We start from the raw sequence: 20,362 nt of genomic DNA, 5'->3' as shown, positions 1-20,362 counted from the left end.
CAACACAAAAGACGATATCACATCACCTTTTTCACGCCCTCTCTAAAGTTAAAGTATCAGTAGAGTACAGTGGTTCTTAACCAGGCTTCAATGGAACCCTGGGGGTTCGGTGAGTCGGCCTCAGGGGTTCGGCGGAGGTCAAAACACACCCGACTCATCGTGTAAATAAAAACTTCTCCCTATCGGCGTATTATGGATACCCCCAAACAATGTTCCCTCTACTTTTTCATGTGTGAGAAAATGTAAAAACTCCTTGAGCATTCAGTGGAGCACATGTGAGCGACCCAAACCCATACTTGCCAACCCTCCCGAATTTTCCGGGAGACTCCCGAAATTCAGCGCCTCTCCCGATTTTCAGCCGGACCTGAGTGAGGACAGCCTTTTTTTCCACAACGGGAGGACAACAGGGTGACAAGAACTAAATCATCCATACTAGAGACAAATTGTATTATTATGTTTATCTTACCTAAAAATAAATATATTTATTAATTTAAATAAAAAAAAAAAAAATACTAAATACATTTTTACTATATTTTGCTAAAAACATCAAAATTAATTGTATTTTTATTTGTATTTTGTCTGACTCCTTATTACATCCAGCCATAGAATTAAAATAAACATATTTGAAATAATTCATTTTAAATTATCCATCCATCCATCCATCTTCTTCCGCTTATCCGAGGTCGGGTCGCGGGGGCAGCAGCCTAAGCAGGGAAGCCCAGACTTCCCTCTCCCCAGCCACTTCGTCCAGCTCCTCCCGGGGGATCCCGAGGCGTTCCCAGGCCAGCCGGGAGACATAGTCTTCCCAACGTGTCCTGGGTCTTCCCCGTGGCCTCCTACCAGTCGGACGTGCCCTAAACACCTCCCTAGGGAGGCGATCGGGTGGCATCCTGACCAGATGCCCGAACCACCTCATCTGGCTCCTCTCGATGTGGAGGAGCAGCGGCTTTACTTTGAGCTCCCCCCGGATGACAGAGCTTCTCACCCTATCTCTAAGGGAGAGCCCCGCCACCCGGCGGAGGAAACTCATTTCGGCCGCTTGTACCCGTGATCTTGTCCTTTCGGTCATAACCCAAAGCTCATGACCATAGGTGAGGATGGGAACGTAGATCGACCGGTAAATTGAGAGCTTTGCCTTCCGGCTCAGCTCCTTCTTCACCACAACGGATCGATACAGCGTCCGCATTACTGAAGACGCCGCACCGATCCGCCTGTCGATCTCACGATCCACTCTTCCCCCACTCGTGAACAAGACTCCGAGGTACTTGAACTCCTCCACTTGGGGCAAGATCTCCTCCCCAACCCGGAGATGGCACTCCACCCTTTTCCGGGCGAGAACCATGGACTCGGACTTGGAGGTGCTGATTCTCATCCCAGTCGCTTCACACTCGGCTGCGAACCGATCCAGCGAGAGCTGGAGATCCTATTATCCTATTATCATAATAATTCATTTAAAATGACCATATTTAATTATTAAAATAATTGCTTGTTTATCAACAACTTTAGCATTTTATTCATTACATTTTGAAGCTCTCAGAAGCCAAGTTATGTTATATTCCTTAAGATTTATTTATGCAAGTTTGAAGTATCAATTATCCAAACACAGTTTTGTTTGCATATTTTCAGGATATATATATATATATATATATATATATATGTGTATGAAATACTTGACTTGGTGAATTCTAGCTGTCAATATACTCCTCCCCTCTTAACCACGCCCCCCACCCCCCCGACCACGCCCCCCCTCCACCACCACCACCCCACCCCCCGAAATCGGAGGTCTCAAGGTTGGCAAGTATGCCCAAACCTGACTAAATAACAAGTTCAATGTTTTATTATTATAATCAAATGACGGCAGTCATTTCCATGAGATTATTTTCTAATATAAATATTTTGGCCCACTTACACAATGACTATAACAAGCAGAGATGGACGGGACCGACTTTGAGGGCACATAAAATCCAAACCGGAGCAGTAATTAAAACTCTTTCGTCAACTTTTAAACAGAAGGGTTCAATCTCTCTCCTGTGCTAGGTTGAAGCCGACACGACAAACGTCAGCCAGTCAAGTCCCGTCTGAGTGGGCGGAGCTTGTCCAGCGCAGCGTGCCATTGGTCTGCATCTTGGACTTCCGGGCGGGGGACACGCCGTCATGGCCTCGGCGAAGTGCATCAAGTGTCGGCGTGATGACGGCGAGATGACGGTGTCGCTGTGCGGGAGAAGACGACGTCTTAGTGAGGTAGTGCTTCGCCGTTATTGTTTGTCGATGTTTTTAATCAAGATATTGTCTCCAAAAGATAGCTCTTTACCAACACTAAAGACGATATCACGTCACCTTTTTCACGCCCCCTCTAAAGTTAAAGTATCAGTAGAGTACAGTGGTTCTTAACCTGGCTTCGATGCAGGCCCGGCCCTAACCAATCTGGCGCCCTAGGCAAGATTTTAGGTGGCGCCCCCCCACATCGGCAGTGAAGTGTATATACTCACAAGAAACCGAATAGCTTTGTCTTTGACCTTTTTTTTTTTACTTAAAGAAAGCAAATTAACAATCAGAATAGTTAACAAGATTTAAAAAAAATATGAATAAATAAATGAATGCAAAAAATAAAAAATGAATATATGAAATACAATATTTTTTACATACATATTGCTTAATTAACATTAATGATGTGCACTTTAACAACTAGGCTTACAACTATACCTAATATATAAAGGGGTGGAAAAGTGACTATTACCTGCAGGGCAAACATTAGCTAACCAGAAGGCAATAACAATGTAAACAAAAAACACCTGCTTAAAAGATCTAATACAAATGTCCCTGAGGAATGTAAGGTGGGAGTACTGTAATTACCTAACGTTACATTATTATTTTCCATAACAATTTAGCCCCCTCCACAATTAACCCGACGTTAAAACAGAACTGCAATTGCCGAATCATGTAACATTAGCTTAATGCTAAAAAGCCAGGTTACTATCACATTCTGTAACAGACAAATAATTTCATGTAGGCTAACGTTACCTACCTGCTACCTCTTGTCTTTTTCTCGTTTCTCCTCCTCTTCTTTTCTCTTTTTTCTTCCCTGGGCACCTGACAGTTTTGGCCGTTTTGACATCTTGTGTTGATTTTTTGATGTGGTGACGTCCAAAAAGAGTCATGATACGGGAAGGGAGGGGGCGCACCGTGCGAAGGGGGCGGAGGGGGGTGTTATGTTGTAACAAATAATATTTCTGTTATATAGGCTTTACTTTGCATTTTAATTAACGTGGGATTATTTTTTGTATTTAGAAATAATAGTACCAACTTTTTTTTTTTTTTTCTCCAACATTTGTGGCACTGGCGTGGCGCCCCCTGATGGACGGCGCCCTTAGCATTTGCCTATACGGCCTATGCCACGGGCCGGCCCTGCTTCGATGGAACCCTGGGGGTTAGGTGAGTCGGCCTCAGGGGTTCGGCGGAGGTCAAAACACACCCGACTCATCATGTAAATAAAAACTTCTCCCTATCGGCGTATTATGGATATACCCCCAAACAATGTTCCCTCTACTTTTTTCATTTGTGTGAGCAAATGTAAAAACTCCTTGAGCATTCAGTGGAGCACATGTGAGCGACGTCAGACCAGCAACACACCTGTCCCAAACCCATACTTGCCAACCCTCCCGAATTTTCCGGGAGACTCCCGAAATTCAGCGCCTCTCCCGATTTTCAGCCGGACCTGAGTGAGGACAGCCTTTTTTTCACAACGGGAGGACAACAGGGTGACAAGAACTAAATCATCCATACTAGAGACAAATTGTATTATGTTTATCTTACCTAAAAATAAATATATTTATTAATTTAAATAAAAAATAAAAAAAATAAAAATACATTTTTACTATATTTTGCTAAAAACATCAAAATTAATTGTATTTTTATTTGTATTTTTTCTGACTCCTTATTACATCCAGCCATAGAATTAAAATAAACACGTTTGAAATAATTCATTTTAAATTATCATAATAATTCATTTAAAATGACCATATTTAATTATTAAAATAATTGCTTGTTTATCAACAACTTTAGCATTTTATTCATTACATTTTGAAGCCCTCAGAAGCCAAGTTATGTTATATTCCTTAAGATTTATTTATGCAAGTTTGAAGTATCAATTATCTAAACACAGTTTTGTTTGCATATTTTCAGGATATATATATATATATATATATATATATATATGTATATATATATGTATGAAATACTTGACTTGGTGAATTCTAGCTGTCAATATACTCCTCCCCTCTTAACCACGCCCCCCACCCCCGACCACGCCCCCCCTCCACCACCACCACCCCACCCCCCGAAATCGGAGGTCTCAAGGTTGGTAAGTATGCCCAAACCTGACTAAATAACAAGTTCAATGTTTTATTATTATAATCAAATGACAGCAGTCATTTCCATGAGATTATTTTCTAATATAAATATTTTGGCCCACTTACACAATGACTATAACAAGCAGAGATGGACGGGACCGAGTTTGAGGGCACATAAAATCCAAACCGGAGCAGTAATTAAAACTCTTTCGTCAACTTTTAATCAGAAGGGTTCAATCTCTCTCCTGTGCTAGGTTGAAGCCGACACGACAAACGTCAGCCAGTCAAGTCCCGTCTGAGTGGGCGGAGCTTGTCCAGCGCAGCGTGCCATTGGTCTGCGTCTTGGACTTCCGGGCGGGGGACACGCCGTCATGGCCCCGGCGAAGTGCATCAGGTGTCGGCGTGATGACGGCGTGATGACGGCGAGATGACGGCGTCGCTGTGCGGGAGAAGACGAACGTCTTAGTGAGGTAGTGCTTCGCCGTTATTGTTTGTCGATGTTTTTAATCTAGATATTGTCTCCAAAAGATAGCTCTTTACCAACACTAAAGACGATATCACGTCACCTTTTTCACGCCCCCTCTAAAGTTAAAGTATCAGTAGAGTACAGTGGTTCTTAACCTGGCTTCGATGCAGTCCCGGCCCTAACCAATCTGGCGCCCTAGGCAAGATTTTAGGTGGCGCCCCCCCACATCGGCAGTGAAGTGTATATACTCACAAGAAACCGAATAGCTTTGTCTTTGACCTTTTTTTTTTACTTAAAGAAAGCAAATTAACAATCAGAATAGTTAACAAGATTTAAAAAAAATATGAATAAATAAATGAATGCAAAAAATTAAAAATGAATATATGAAATACAATATTTTTTACATACATATTGCTTAATTAACATTAATGATGTGCACTTTAACAACTAGGCTTACAACTATACCTAATATATAAAGGGGTGGAAAAGTGACTATTACCTGCAGGGCAAACATTAGCTAACCAGAAGGCAATAACAATGTAAACAAAAAACACCTGCTTAAAATATCTAATACAAATGTCCCTGAGGAATGTAGGGTGGGAGTACTGTAATTACCTAACGTTACATTATTATTTTCCATAACAATTTAGCCCCCTCCACAATATTAACCCGACGTTAAAACAGAACTAGCTATTTATTGATTAGCAATTGCCGAATCATGTAACATTAGCTTAATGCTAAAAAGCCAGGTTACTATCACATTCTGTAACAGACAAATAATTTCATGTAGGCTAACGTTACCTACCTGCTACCTTTTGTCTTTTTCTCGTTTCTCCTCTTCTTTTCTCTTTTTTCTTCCCTGGGCACCTGACAGTTTTGGCCGTTTTGACATCTTGTGTTGATTTTTTGATGTGGTGACGTCCAAAAAGAGTCATGATACGGGAAGGGAGGGGGCGCACCGTGCGAAGGGGGCGGGGGGGGGGGGGGGGGGTGTTATGTTGTAACAAATAATATTTCTGTTATATAGGCTTTACTTTGCATTTTAATTAACGTGGGATTATTTTTTGTATTTAGAAATAATAGTACCAACTTTTTTTTTTTTTTTCTCCAACATTTGTGGCACTGGCATGGCGCCCCCTGATGGACGGCGCCCTTAGCATTTGCCTATACGGCCTATGCCACGGGCCGGCCCTGCTTCGATGGAACCCTGGGGGTTAGGTGAGTCGGCCTCAGGGGTTCGGCGGAGGTCAAAACACACCCGACTCATCGTGTAAATAAAAACTTCTCCCTATCGGCGTATTATAGATACCCCCAAACAATGTTCCCTCTACTTTTTTCATGTGTGTGAGCAAATGTAAAAACTCCTTGAGCATTCAGTGGAGCACATGTGAGCGACGTCAGACCAGCAACACACCCGTCCCAAACCCATACTTGCCAACCCTCCCGAATTTTCCGGGAGACTCCCGAAATTCAGCGCCTCTCCCGATTTTCAGCCGGACCTGAGTGAGGACAGCCTTTTTTCAGAACGGGAGGACAACAGGGTGACAAGAACTAAATCATCCATACTAGAGACAAATTGTATTATTATGTTTATCTTACCTAAAAATAAATATATTTATTAATTTAAATTTTAAAAAAAAAACTAAATACATTTTTACTATATTTTGCTAAAAACATCAAAATTAATTGTATTTGTATTTGTATTTTGTCTGACTCCTTATTACATCCAGCCATAGAATTAAAATAAACATGTTTGAAATAATTCATTTTAAATTATCATAATAATTCATTTAAAATGACCATATTTAATTATTAAAATAATTGCTTGTTTATCAACAACTTTAGCATTTTATTCATTACATTTTGAAGCTCTCAGAAGCCAAGTTATGTTATATTCCTTAAGATTTATTTATGCAAGTTTGAAGTATCAATTATCTAAACACAGTTTTGTTTGCATATTTTCAGGATATATATATATATATATATATATATATATATATACAGGTAAAAGCCAGTAAATTAGAATATTTTGAAAAACTTGATTTATTTCAGTAATTGCATTCAAAAGGTGTAACTTGTACATTATATTTATTCATTGCACACAGACTGATGCATTCAAATGTTTATTTCATTTAATTTTGATGATTTGAAGTGGCAACAAATGAAAATCCAAAATTCCGTGTGTCACAAAATTAGAATATTACTTAAGGCTAATACAAAAAAGGGATTTTTAGAAATGTTGGCCAACTGAAAAGTATGAAAATGAAAAATATGAGCATGTACAATACTCAATACTTGGTTGGAGCTCCTTTTGCCTCAATTACTGCGTTAATGCGGCGTGGCATGGAGTCGATGAGTTTCTGGCACTGCTCAGGTGTTATGAGAGCCCAGGTTGCTCTGATAGTGGCCTTCAACTCTTCTGCGTTTTTGGGTCTGGCATTCTGCATCTTCCTTTTCACAATACCCCACAGATTTTCTATGGGGCTAAGGTCAGGGGAGTTGGCGGGCCAATTTAGAACAGAAATACCATGGTCCGTAAACCAGGCACGGGTAGATTTTGCGCTGTGTGCAGGCGCCAAGTCCTGTTGGAACTTGAAATCTCCATCTCCATAGAGCAGGTCAGCAGCAGGAAGCATGAAGTGCTCTAAAACTTGCTGGTAGACGGCTGCGTTGACCCTGGATCTCAGGAAACAGAGTGGACCGACACCAGCTGGACTGCTGCTGAGTGGTCCAAAGTCATGTTTTCTGACGAAAGCAAATTTTGCATTTCCTTTGGAAATCGAGGTCCCAGAGTCTGGAGGAAGACAGGAGAGGCACAGGATCCACGTTGCCTGAAGTCTAGTGTAAAGTTTCCACCATCAGTGATGGTTTGGTCGGTCCACTCTGTTTCCTGAGATCCAGGGTCAACGCAGCCGTCTACCAGCAAGTTTTAGAGCACTTCAAGTTCAATGTTTTATTATTATAATCAAATGACAGCAGTCATTTCTATGAGATTATTTTCTAACATAAATATTTTGGCCCACTTACAATGACTATAACAAGCAGCGATGGACGGGACCGAGTTTGAGGGCACATAAAATCCAAACCGGAGCAGTAATTAAAACTCTTTCGTCAACTTTTAATCAGAAGGGTTCAATCTCTCTCCTGTGCTAGTTTGAAGCTGACACGACAAACGCGCTCAGAGGAGATCATTTTTGAAAAAAGGTGATTTGTTTTGAAGGGGGAATTGCAAACTTCCTGTTGATTTTTGCTGGGGGTTGTCAATATATGAAATGTAGGTCTAAGTGAGACATACATAGAGGTTTTTGTTTCATGTCTCTACGACATTCCTACTGGAAGTTACAGGAAATTGTGTCTTGTGTTTTCTTCCTAGGAGCAGTTTTGTCTGTGTTTTCTTCCTAGGGGGCGCTAGAGCGCAATTTGTAGTTTTGGGGTTGGGTTTTTTATTAGATCGCAATTTTTGCCAGTCCTGATGTGTGTGTCCAGTTTGGTGAGTTTTGAAGCATGTTAAGGGGGTCAAATTATAGCTCAAAGAGGCAAAAGTGACTGTTTTTACAAAACTTTTGTTTTGAAGGGGGAATTGCAAACTTTCTGTTGATTTTTGCTGAAGGATGTCAGTGTATGAAATCTAGGTCTAAGTGAGACCTTCATAGAGGTTTTTGTTTCATGTCTCTACGACATTCATACTGGGAGTTACAGGCAGTTTTGTCTGTGTTTTCTTCCTAGGAGCAGTTTTGTCTGTTTTCTTCCTAGGGGGCGCTAGAGCGCAATTTTGGGTTTTGGGGTTGGGTTTTTTATTACATCGCAATTTTTGCCAAACCTGATGTGTGTGTCCAGTTTGGTGAGTTTTGAATCATGTTAAGGGGGTCAAATTATCGCTCAAAGAGGCAAAAGTGACTGTTTTTACAAAACTTTTGTTTTGAAGTGGGAATTGCAAACTTCTTGTTGATTTTTGCTGAAGGATGTCAATGTATGAAATGTAGGTCTAAGTGATACCTACATAGAGGTTTTTGTTTCATGTCTCTACAACATTCCTACTGGGAGTTACAGGCAGTTTTGTCTTGTGTTTTCTTCCTAGGAGCAGTTTTGTCTGTGTTTTCTTCCTAGGGGGCGCTAGATCGCAATTTTGGGTTTTGGGGTTGGGTTTTTTATTAGATAGCAATTTTTGCCAGTCCTGATGTGTGTGTCCAGTTTGGTGAGTTTTGAAGCATGTTAAGGGGGTCAAATTATAGCTCAAAGAGGCAAAAGTGACAGTTTTTACAAAACTATTGTTTTGAAGGGGGAATTGCAAACTTCTTGTTGATTTTTGCTGTAGAATGCCAGTGTATGAAATCTAGGTCTGAGTGAGACCTACATGGAGGTTTTTGTTTCATGTCTCTACAACATTCCTACTGGAAGTTACAGGCAGTTTTGTCTGTTTTCTTCCTAGGAGCAGTTTTGATTGTGTTTTCTTCCTAGGGGGCGCTACAGCGCAAGTTTGAGTTTTGGGGTTGGTTTTTTTTATTAGATTGCAATTTTTGCCAGTCTTGATGTGTGTGTCCAGTTTGGTGAGTTTTGAAGCATGTTAAGGGGGTCAAATTATAGCTCAAAGAGGCAAAAGTGACTGTTTTTGCAAAACTTTTGTTTTGAAGGGGGATTTGCAAACTTCTTGTTGATTTTTGCTGAAGGATGTCAGTGTATGAAATCTAGGTCTAAGTGAGACCTACATAGAGGTTTTTGTTTCATGTCTCTCCGACATTCCTAGTGGGAGTTAAAGGCAGTTTTGTCTGTGTTTTCTTCCTAGGGGGCGCTAGAGCGCAATTTTGAGTTTTGAGGCAAGGTTATTTGATTAGATCGCAATTTTCGCCAGTCCTGATGTGTGTGTCAAATATGGTGAGTTTTGAAGCATGTTAAGGGGGTCAAATTACAGCTCAAAGAGGTGGTGGTATAATAAAGAATGAAAAAAAACCTTTCAATTACAATAGGGTCCTCTGTCTCAAAGGGACATTGCGGTCCCTAAAAATACTGTTTTTCATGAGCTGTGTACTACTTTGTATGTCTGGGTGGGGGTCCTGCTTTGGGAAAAATTTGTACCCCTTTCAGATACCGCATTTAGTTCCCATTAAAACATTCACATGTTGCACAATGAGATGTAAACATGGGATCATGTGTACATTCCTGTAACTTTGTTTGTAAAATATATATTTATTAATATTTCTTTAATATAATATAATTTCATGGTTAATATTTATAAATTAAGATAAAATTAAGAACAAAAACATTTTATTGTAAAGAAGGGTTCGGTGAATGCGCATATAAAACTGATGGGGTTCTGTACCTCCAACAAGGTTAAGAACCACTGAACTAGAGACAGGGTGAGAAGCTCTGTCATTCGGGATGAGCTCAGAGTAAAGCCGCTCTTCCTCCAGATAAGGTGGTTTGGGCATCTGGTCAGGGTGCCTTCCTCGGGGGGTGTTTAGGGAACGTACCAATGTGTCCGGGGAAGACCCAGGACACATTGGGGAGACTATGTCTCCCGGCTGGCCTAGGATTGCCTTGGGATCCCCCGGGAGGAGCTGGACAAAGTGGTTGGGGAGAGGGAAGTCTGGGCTTCTCTGCTTAAGCTGCTGCCCCCGCGACCCGACCTTGGATAAGTGGAAGATGGATGGATAATTTATTAGGGCCCGCATGGCCCATTGCATAAGGACTCCCACAGGGAGTCCTTATGCAATGGGACATAAGGACCTATTGAATTTGTAAGGTTTTATTATTATTATTCTTCCGCAGCTTTGCGCTGTACTTTGACCCTCTTACATGCTTCAAAACTCACCAAATTTGACGCACACATAAAAAAACGCGAACAAAACTCTTTGGTAAAAAAAACCTAACCCCAAAACTCAAAATTGCGCTGTAGCGCCCCCCTAGAAAGAAAACTGCTTATAACTCCCAGTACGAATGTTGTAGAGACATGAAACAAAAACCTCTATGTAGGTCTTACTTAGATCTACTTTTCATTAATTAATTTTCTCGTGCAAAAATCAACAGGAAGTTGGCAATTCCCCCTTCAAGACAAAAAAGTACTAAAAACAGTCACTTTTGCCTCTTTGAGCTGTAATTTGACCCCCTTAACATGCTTCAAAACTCATCGAACTGAACACACACATCAGGACTGGCAAAAATTGCGATCTAATAAAAAAACCTAATCCCAAATCTCAAAATTGCGCTCTAGCGCAATTTTTAATGAAACGCACAAAAAACTGACACAACTGCCTGTAACTCTCCCTGGGAAGGTCGGAGAGACATGAAACAAAAACCTCTATGTAGGTCTCACTTAGACCTACATTTCATAAATTGACAACCCCCAGCAAAACTCAACAGGAAGTTTGCTATTCCCCCTTCAAAACAAATATTTTGCAAAAACCGGTCACCTTCCTTCAAAAACTATCTCCTCTGAGCGTGTTTGTCGTTTCGGCTTCAAACTAACACAGGAGAGAGATTGAACCCTTCCAATTTTTCTAACTGCTCCGGTTTTGATTTTATGAGCCTTCAAAGACCCGCTGCGCTGATGCTGCTGCGCTGCTGTTTTTTTAAGATGGCTGCTTAAAAGCAGGAAGCACCAACGTGCCCACACAATGCAGACAAGGTAGGTACACTAGACAAAAGTCTTGGGACACTTCAGACTAAAAGTAGACAAAAGTATTGGGACACTTATGACTATCACTGGACAAAAGTATTGGGACATTTAGGACTAGCACCTGCCAAATATGCGGGCCCGACCAATGCTGCTTGCAGCTTTAATTTTGTATGTATTTGATGCCTTTGTGTCGATAATGAGTTCATGTGGGTCCTGCTCACACACGTGCACTACTGTTTGTGTGTTTGTGTGTATGCGTGCTCACGTAGAAATATGTTTTTGTTCTTACTATGAGCTACGATGAAGAAGATGAGGAGCGAGGAAGATGTGTGTTCAGTTGTTTGTGTCGCCTTATCTGAGCAAGAGACAACGCTTTTATTGAATGAAACACTCCTGCTGACTCGTGGCCTTGTTACATGTTGCTGTTGACCAACGTCTGACAGAGTGGGCGGAGCTTGTCCAGCGCGGCATTCCATTCATCATTGTCATGGTCTCCCAGGTTTTCCCTGAGGTCGAGGGTGAGATGGCGCGGCGGGGGACACGCCGTCATAGCCTCGGCCAAGTGCATCAGGTCCACCGGGTTGATGGAGTTGAGGCTGTGCGGGAGAAGACAAAGACATCTTAGTCAAGGTAGTGAGTCTTCATTATTTTCTGTCACACCCCCACTTAGGGGGCAGATTTTATTCATGCCTTGCCCTAAACTTAATGTTTCTTTTTTCTCTCACGATAAATCTTTACTAGCACTAAAGACGCTATTACGTTATTGCCTCCGAAAGTCCGAGATCAGCATCCGTTAGCGGATGAATTTGACAACACATACAGTTGATAGACAGTTGCGATAGCCAATCAGATCGCAGGTTGTTGACCGTGGCCTACCTAGGTAGCCTGGTGTTAACGAGACTGTGATTGGATACTCACTTGTCACTCCAAAGTGAATATCCAATCACAAGTTGCAATTTACTAAAAGCAGGAAGTGTTGCACCGTAGCCAACACTTCAGCCAGCTAGCAGAGAAATCACTTTTTTTAACCCACAAAGGAGGAGAACAAAACGTTGATTAGGTGGCAGATATATATATTTGCAAGGCCATTTTCAAGAAGGATATTTAAAGGGGAACATTATCACAATTTCAGAATTGTTAAAACCATTAAAAATCAGTTCCCAGTGGCTTATTATATTTTTCGAAGTTTTTTTCAAAATTTTACCCATCACGCAATATCCCTAAAAAAAAAGCTTCAAAGTGCCTGATTTTAACCACCCGTCCATTTTCCTGTGACGTCACATAGTGAAGCCAACACAAACCATACCTGCCAACTACTCCGGTTTTCCCGTAATTAGTACGGTTTTCATCAACCTATTCCGGGTTACGGTTGCAGTGATAAAAAATACGGTTTTTCATTAATTAAAAAAAGGTTTTATTCACGAAATCGCGTAACAACAATGACAATCGACACTGCTTCCCGTAACTTCCTATCGAGCCATTCCGAATGCCATGTGTAACACGGGTGGGAAATAAGCCATATTTCCTCTCATGACATCTCCTCATATTTCCTGTGCCGTTTCCACGTTTAATCTCGCGAGTTTAACACACGCGCTCACGTGACCCGCTGCAGCCAATCACGCTCTATAAAATCCAGCATTCCGAGATGGCTGCCAGGTGCGGTGGCTAAGCCTGGGGACATATGAAGCCGGTATGTTTTAAAGTTGTCGTTTGCTTGCATATTGTAAAAACAACCGTCCAACATTTTACAACTAATTGTAAACTTGTAGGTGCCGAACATCAGGGACGTGTTGCGACGAGAGAGTGTGTCGATGATAAGATATTAAGCCGAGTTGGTAAGTGAATCTGTTTGCTAATAGTAGCGACTAGCCGTACCCATGTATTTCCTATGGGCGGTTAGCATCGGGTTTTAATCCCGTTTCCTCCAATGTTTCTGATCCGATTGAATTTATATTTATGTCGAGTCTTTATTTTGAGTATTTACATATGGTAACTGAATGTTGTGGCGTTTTAAGGCCATTTGCACTTTTTATGCTATGGTAAAGACAATGAATGAATACTGCCGCTGGTGTGCGGTTACACCCGTCATAGTGACGTCACTGTTATTGTTAATGTTACTCCCGTCATAGTGACAACACTGTGTACTGTTGTGTTTATTTTATACATGCATGTGTTAATGTTAGCAGTATTATAGCTAATAATGATAATAATAAGTGTAACTTATTTATTGAAGGTCGAACGATAGATGACTTAATGTTGATGTTATGTGCGCACATTGATTGAACTTCGGGTCCTGTGCTTACGCAGGCCAGGTCCCTAAGTCTTGGATGGCGAGCTGTAGATAGGCCTCGAGCCTGAGCCCAAGGATCTCCACCTCTCAACCCCTGAAGTCCATCTGCTCTGGTCGGCCGGTAGGCGGCTTATAGCCGAACCCCTTGCCTCGCACCTCATTGCTCTGCGGCCCTTTGCACTACCTCATACTCACCCTGCCCATAAACTGAACTCTCACTACAAACTGCCATACCCACAACCCCAAACCGTGTGGCTGTATGAACTCTGAATGCGCATATGGACTGCAATCAGTCTCATATGACCTTTTAAGAACTTTTGATACTACCTGTTATGAATTACCTGAACCCTTGCTGTTTTTTTCTTTTGTTTTGAATGGCCATTCCTATCAATGTATGTCCACTATTTGTTGCACTGTACATATTTAAATAACACCAGTATAATTTAAAGCATTTAATTGTGTCTGTCCTACTCTCTCCGAGTCGTAATCTAGACTTCTGATTAGCCCAAATATTGAGAACGTCTACTATAATAGCTAACGTACCTGTTACACATGCGCAAGGCTATTTATAGCACCGCTGCCAAGCACGAGGCAGCAGTTGCCATTGTTTCCAAACGAGCGAACGATCATGGAATCAGCCGGAGAAAAATCGCATAAGAGTCTTAAACCGAAAAGAAAACTGCAGTCATTCCGTGAAGAATATTCAAAAGCCTATCCGGGAATAATTATCCGTTCCAAAAAGGGTGAAAACTACGCGAATTGCACCTTGTGCAGACAAGATTTTTCGATCGGACACGGAGGAATTAGCGATGTAAAAGACCACGTTGGGACAAAAAAACACAAGTCTAATGCCGCTGCTAGCGATACAAGAGGAAAACTTTCAACGTTTTTCGTCGCCCAAACAGATTCTTTGAATGTGATAAATGCCGAAGTTTTATTTACGGAGGCAATAATTGAGCAAACAAAAAGGTAATGACACCAATGTTATCTATTGGAATTGTTTAGTACTGTTATACTGTTAAAAGTGTTTATACTATTTATGCTTTCAAGTCCAAGTTGAAGAAATCTTGTTAAATGTTGACAGCATAACTACCAAAATACAGAAGTATGTCCTTAATATTTTTGCAGTGCTATTTCTGTTGAAAAGTTCAAATGATTACATTAGAGATGTGATGTGCCACTTTTCAAGTGTCTGATGGCTTCAATTAATTTTCATTCATTTTTCATATTTTGAATTCTTTTGAAAGGCTTACAAAAAAACTACATTTGAATTGTAATTCCATGCTATTGACAGGACTATTAATTTTAATGAAGTTAGCTTACCATGTTTACAGTATGATAATTGTGATAGAAATGTGAATTTTAGGCACAGAATATTTTTTACAATTGAACAAGGCAGTAGATTATACAAGCTTGGACAGAAAGTTAATAATGACACCAATTTTTTTTTTTATGGAATTGTTTAGTACTGTTTACTGTAAAAAGTGTTTACCGGTATACTGTTTGTACTTTCAATGAACAAATTGAAGTCTTGTGAAAGGTTGACAGGATAACTGGCATTAACTGTCAACATTATTTCAAACTATTGAAGTTAGCTTACAGAATAAACATGTCAATCAACCCATATGATTTTTGCTGTAATATTTTTGTTTTGAAAAGTCACTGTGACTGATAGAAAAGTGATGGTTTTAGCAACATTTTAACCTGTCTGCATGCTAATAATCATTTTGCGTCGGGGGGCGAAGCCTGAACCCCCCACCAGGACTTTGTCCTGGACCTACCCTGGACCCTGGCTACTAGGTTTTTCTGATTTCAAAAGTTGGCAGGTATGCTTCAGCCAGCTAGCAGAGAAATCACTTTTTTTAACCCACAAAGAAGGAGAACAAAACGTTGATTAGGTGGCAGATATATCTTTGCAAGGCCATTTTCAAGAAGGATATTTAAAGGGGAACATTATCACAATTTCAGAATGGTTAAAACCATTAAAAATCAGTTCCCAGTGGCTTATTATATTTTTCGAAGTTTTTTTCAAAATTTTACCCATCACGCAATATCCCTAAAAAAAGCTTGATTTTAACCACCCGTCCATTTTCCTGTGACGTCACATAGTGAAGCCAACACAAACAAACATGGCGGAAAGAACAGCAAGCTATAGCGACATTAGCTCGGATTCAGACTCGGATTTCAGCGGCTTAAGCGATTCAACAGATTACGCATGTATTGAAACGGATGGTTGTAGTGTGGAGGCAGGTAGCGAAAACCAAATTGAAGAAGAAACTGAAGCTATTGAGCCATATCGGTTTGAACCGTATGCAAGCGAAACCGAGGAAAACGACACGACAGCCAGCGACACGGGAGAAAGCGAGGACGAATTCGGCGATCGCCTTCTAACCAACGATTGGTATGTGTCTCAGAATCAGAATCAGAATCAGCTTTATTGTCATTACGCAAGGTAACGAGATTGAGGCCATTCCATACAGTGCGATGTGTGCATGCTAGAAAAACAATGTGCAAATATATAAAAATATAAAAAATGTAGAGGTGCAATGAATATGGTGTGAAATAAATATATACATGAAAAAACAAAAAACAAAAACAGGGTGGTTGGTGGAATGGGTTATTGCACCGAAGAGAAGGCAGTTATGAGGGACAATGGGGCAGTCCGTTCAGGATGGTTATGGCCCTGGGGAAGAAGCTGTTCTTTAGCCTGTTTGTTTTGGTTTTAATGCACCTGTAGCGCTTCCCAGAGGGCAGCAGGTGGAACAGGTCAGAGCCAGGGTGGGTGCTGTCCTTGATGATGGCACTGGCTCTGTTGAGGCAGCGGGAGGTGTAGATGTCCGTCAGAGAGGGGAGAGGGCGGCCGATGATCTTCTGAGCCGTCTTGACCACTCTTTGCAGCCTCTCCCTGTCTGCTGCAGTGCAGCTGCCGTACCATACCGTAATACAGTAGGTCAGCAGGCTCTCGATGGACGAGCGGTAGAAGGTCAGCAGCAGGTCAGGCTTCAGGTTGTACTTCCCGAGGACTCTAAGGAAGTGTAGCCGCTGCTGAGCCTTCTTGATGATTGATGTGGTGTTGTTGACTGTCCAGGAGAAGTCATTAGAGATGTGGACTCCAAGGTACCTGAAGGTGTGGACCCTCTCTACACGCTCGCCGTTGAAGTAGAGGGGGGCAGGGTCGGTGCTGCTCCTCCTGAAGTCGACGATGATCTCTCTGGTCTTGCTGGTGTTGAGAGCGAGGTTGTTCTCCAAAGACCAGGCAGTCAGCTTCAGGACCTCCTCTCTGTAGGCAGCCTCGTCACCCCTGGAGATGAGCCCGACCACTGTGGTATCGTCGGCGAACTTGACGGTAAGGTTGTCACTGTGGGCCGGACTGCAGTCATGGGTGTAAAGGCAGTAGAGGAGGGGGCTCAGCACACAGCCCTGTGGGGAGCCGATGCTCAGCGTGCGGGAGGATGAGAGGTGCGGGCCAAGTCTCACATTCTGGGGTCGGTCCGTTAGGAAGTCCCTTATCCAGGCGTTTGTGAGAGGGGGGAGGCCAAGAGTGTCCAGTTTATTGCAGAGTCTGTCCGGGATTATTGTATTGAAGGCAGAGCTATAGTCCACAGAGAGCATCCGGACGTAGCTCTGCTGCTGCTCCAGGTGGTTCAGAGCAGAGTGGAGAGCAACAGCGATGGCGTCCTCTGTGGACCTGTTCGCCCGGTATGCGAACTGGTGGGGGTCGAAATCTGGAGGGATATGGTCCTTGATGTGCTGGAGAACAAGTCGCTCGAAGCACTTCATGATTACCGGAGTGAGGGCCACTGGTCGGTAATCATTCAGGCTGGCGATGGGAGACTTTGTTTGGCATTAAAGGAAACTAACAACTATGAACTAGGTTTACAGCATATGAAATACATTTGGCAACAACATGCACTTTGAGAGTGCAGATAGCCCAATTTTCATCAATTAATATATTCTGTAGACATACCCTCATCCGCTCTCTTTTCCTGAAAGCTGATCTGTCCAGTTTTGGAGTTGATGTCAGCAGGCCAGGGAAGCTAGGGTCGATATTCTTCTCTTGATCATCTTCGGTGGCATAAGGGACGGTGTGAGCCAAGACATCCAGGGGGTTTAGCTCGCTCGTCTGCGGGAACAAACTGCCGCCATTGCTTGCCGTGCTACCGAGGTCCTTTGTCCCTGAATTGCTCACACACTCCGGCAGATTCAATGGGGGTCTGGCGGCAGATTTCTTTGACTTTATGGTTGGAAATGCATCTGCTTTGAGTGTCGCAGGATATCCACACATTCTTGCCATCTCTGTCGTAGCATAGCTTTCGTGGGTAAAGTGTGCGGAACAAACGTCCGATTTCTTGCCACTTTGGCATCTTTGGGCCACTGGTGCAACTTGAATCCGTCCCTGTTGGTGTTGTTACACCCTCCGACAACACACCGACGAGGCATGATGTCTCCAAGGTACGGAAAACAGTCGAAAAAAACGGAAAATAACAGAGCCGATTTGACTCGGTGTTTGAGAAAATGGCGGATTGCTTCCCGATGTGACGCCACGTTGTGACGTCATCGCTCCGAGAGCGAATATGAGAAAGGCGTTTAATTCGCCAAAATTCACCCATTTAGAGTTCGGAAATCGGTTAAAAAAATTTATGGTCTTTTTTCTGCAACATCAAGGTATATATTGACGCTTACATAGGTGTGGTGATAATGTTCCCCTTTAAGAGAAACTACATCTTGTGAGACCATGTCGGCCAACCCCGGAAACCAGCTCAGCTGTCCTGGCGATGAAATGGGGGAAATGCCCGCCACTCGAATCAAGCGACTGCGAGCGTACCACCGGCTTATACGGCGTTGAATGGGTGCTACAAATTGTAAATTCAAATCTTTTCTTTATTTTGTCACGTTTAATGTTTTTTTACGATTTTAATTTTGACAGTACCACATAAGATATGTTTTAATTGCTGATGCAGGTTTATTGATTTTTAATTGCGCCAGAAAATAACCCGTTTTGTACACTGTTGAGGTGTTTCAATGCTCAGTAGTGCGTAAAATGTGTTCCTGTATAGCAGGGGTGCTCACACTTTTTCTGCAGGCGAGCTACTTTTCAATTGATCAAGTCGTGGGGATCTACCTCATTCATATATATCATTTATATTTACTTATTTATGAAATATATGTTTTTGTTAACAAGTTAAAGGTGTTTAATGATAATGCAAGCATGTTTAACACATATAGTTAATATTGTTAATACATTAAAGTTGTTTAATGATAATACAAGTATGTTTAATACATATAGTTAATATTGTTAACAAGTTAAAGGTGTTTAAAGATAATGCAAGCATGTTTAACACGTATAGTTGATATTGTTAACAAGTTAAAGATGTTTAAAGATAATACAAGCATATTTAACACAAATAGTTAATATTGTTAACAACTTAAAGGTGGTTAAAGATAATACAAGCATGTTTAACACAAATAGTTAATATTGTTAACAACTTAAAGGTGGTTAAAGATAAAACAAGCATGTTTAACACATATAGTTAATATTGTTAACAACTTAAAGGTGGTTAAAGATAATACAAGCATGTTTAACACATAGTTAATATTAATAAATTACAGGTGTTTAAAGATAATACAAGCATGTTTAACACATATAGTTAATATTGTTAAGTTAAAGGTGTTTAAAGATAATACAAGCATGTTTAACACATATAGATTCCTTTCTTTCATGAAGACAAGAATATAAGTTGGTGTATTACCTGATTGTGATGACTTGCATTGATTGGAATCAGACAGTGGTGCTGATAATGTCCGCATTTTCGAATGCAGGAGAAAAAAAGTCCTCCTTTCTGTCCAATACCACATGAAAGTGGTTGGTTTTTGGCATCTTATTTGTCCAGCTTCCGTACTCCTTTGTATACACTGTACAAGAAATACATTGTCGGCAAACTCCGTAGCTTGCTAGCTTGTGCACGCCAGCTTTCTGAGACTCTTATTTTGGTAGCGCAGGCAGGATGAAGCAGAGCTTTTATTGTGCAACTGTGCAGTCGGTATTTGGAGTTTTGACGACAGGTACGGCGCCAGAGTCTGTTGAAATAAAGTGTTTCTCGCCTTCCAGTCGGTAATTTTAATGAGCTGGCAGCAGCCAGCGTCATCTCAGAAGACCCTCGGGTGCCGTGAATGTCAATCAAGTGACGAAAGTGACGTCATGGTGAAGATTTATGATCGCTCATTTTTAGGACTGTTTTTTTAATGCCTGGCTGGTGATCGACTGACACACCCTCCGAGATCGACCGGTAGATCGCGATCGACCGGTAGATCGCGATCGACGTAATGAGCACCCCTGCTGTATAGTATTTCTCCAGCAATGGTCATGTGGTGACATCAATGATGGTATTTTGAGAGGTCATCATTGAAGTTGGACATCTCTGAAGGCCTAGGTGGGAAACGCATGGCCCACCACTGATATGTATATATATGTACATTAGAGATGCGCGGTTTGCGGACACAACCGCGGAGTCCGCGGATTATCCGCGGGTCGGGCGGTTGAAATAAAAAAAAATTAGATTTTATCCGCGGGTCGGGTCGGGCGGTTGAAATAAAGAAAAAATTAGATTTTAAATAGATTCAGGCGGGTGGCAGTTAAACCAATT

General features: G+C 41.7%; 1 protein-coding gene across 1 annotated transcript in view; it reads right to left on the bottom strand.

The window, feature by feature from the left end:
• Nucleotides 1-11,769: 11,769 nt before the first annotated feature.
• Nucleotides 11,770-20,362, bottom strand: part of LOC133617997 (leucine-rich repeat-containing protein 41-like) — a 28,630-nt gene continuing 20,037 nt past the window's right edge. Inside the window, exon 10 of the mRNA XM_061978446.1 lies at nucleotides 11,770-12,024. Coding sequence (XP_061834430.1) covers nucleotides 11,841-12,024 — 184 coding nt within the window. The 3' untranslated portion in view covers nucleotides 11,770-11,840. The remainder of the gene's footprint in view (nucleotides 12,025-20,362) is intronic.

The sequence above is a fragment of the Nerophis lumbriciformis genome, linkage group LG18 (assembly GCF_033978685.3).
Source record: "Nerophis lumbriciformis linkage group LG18, RoL_Nlum_v2.1, whole genome shotgun sequence".
In the NCBI taxonomy this organism is placed as follows: domain Eukaryota; kingdom Metazoa; phylum Chordata; class Actinopteri; order Syngnathiformes; family Syngnathidae; genus Nerophis; species Nerophis lumbriciformis.
This window is presented reverse-complemented; position numbering and strand designations above follow the sequence as displayed.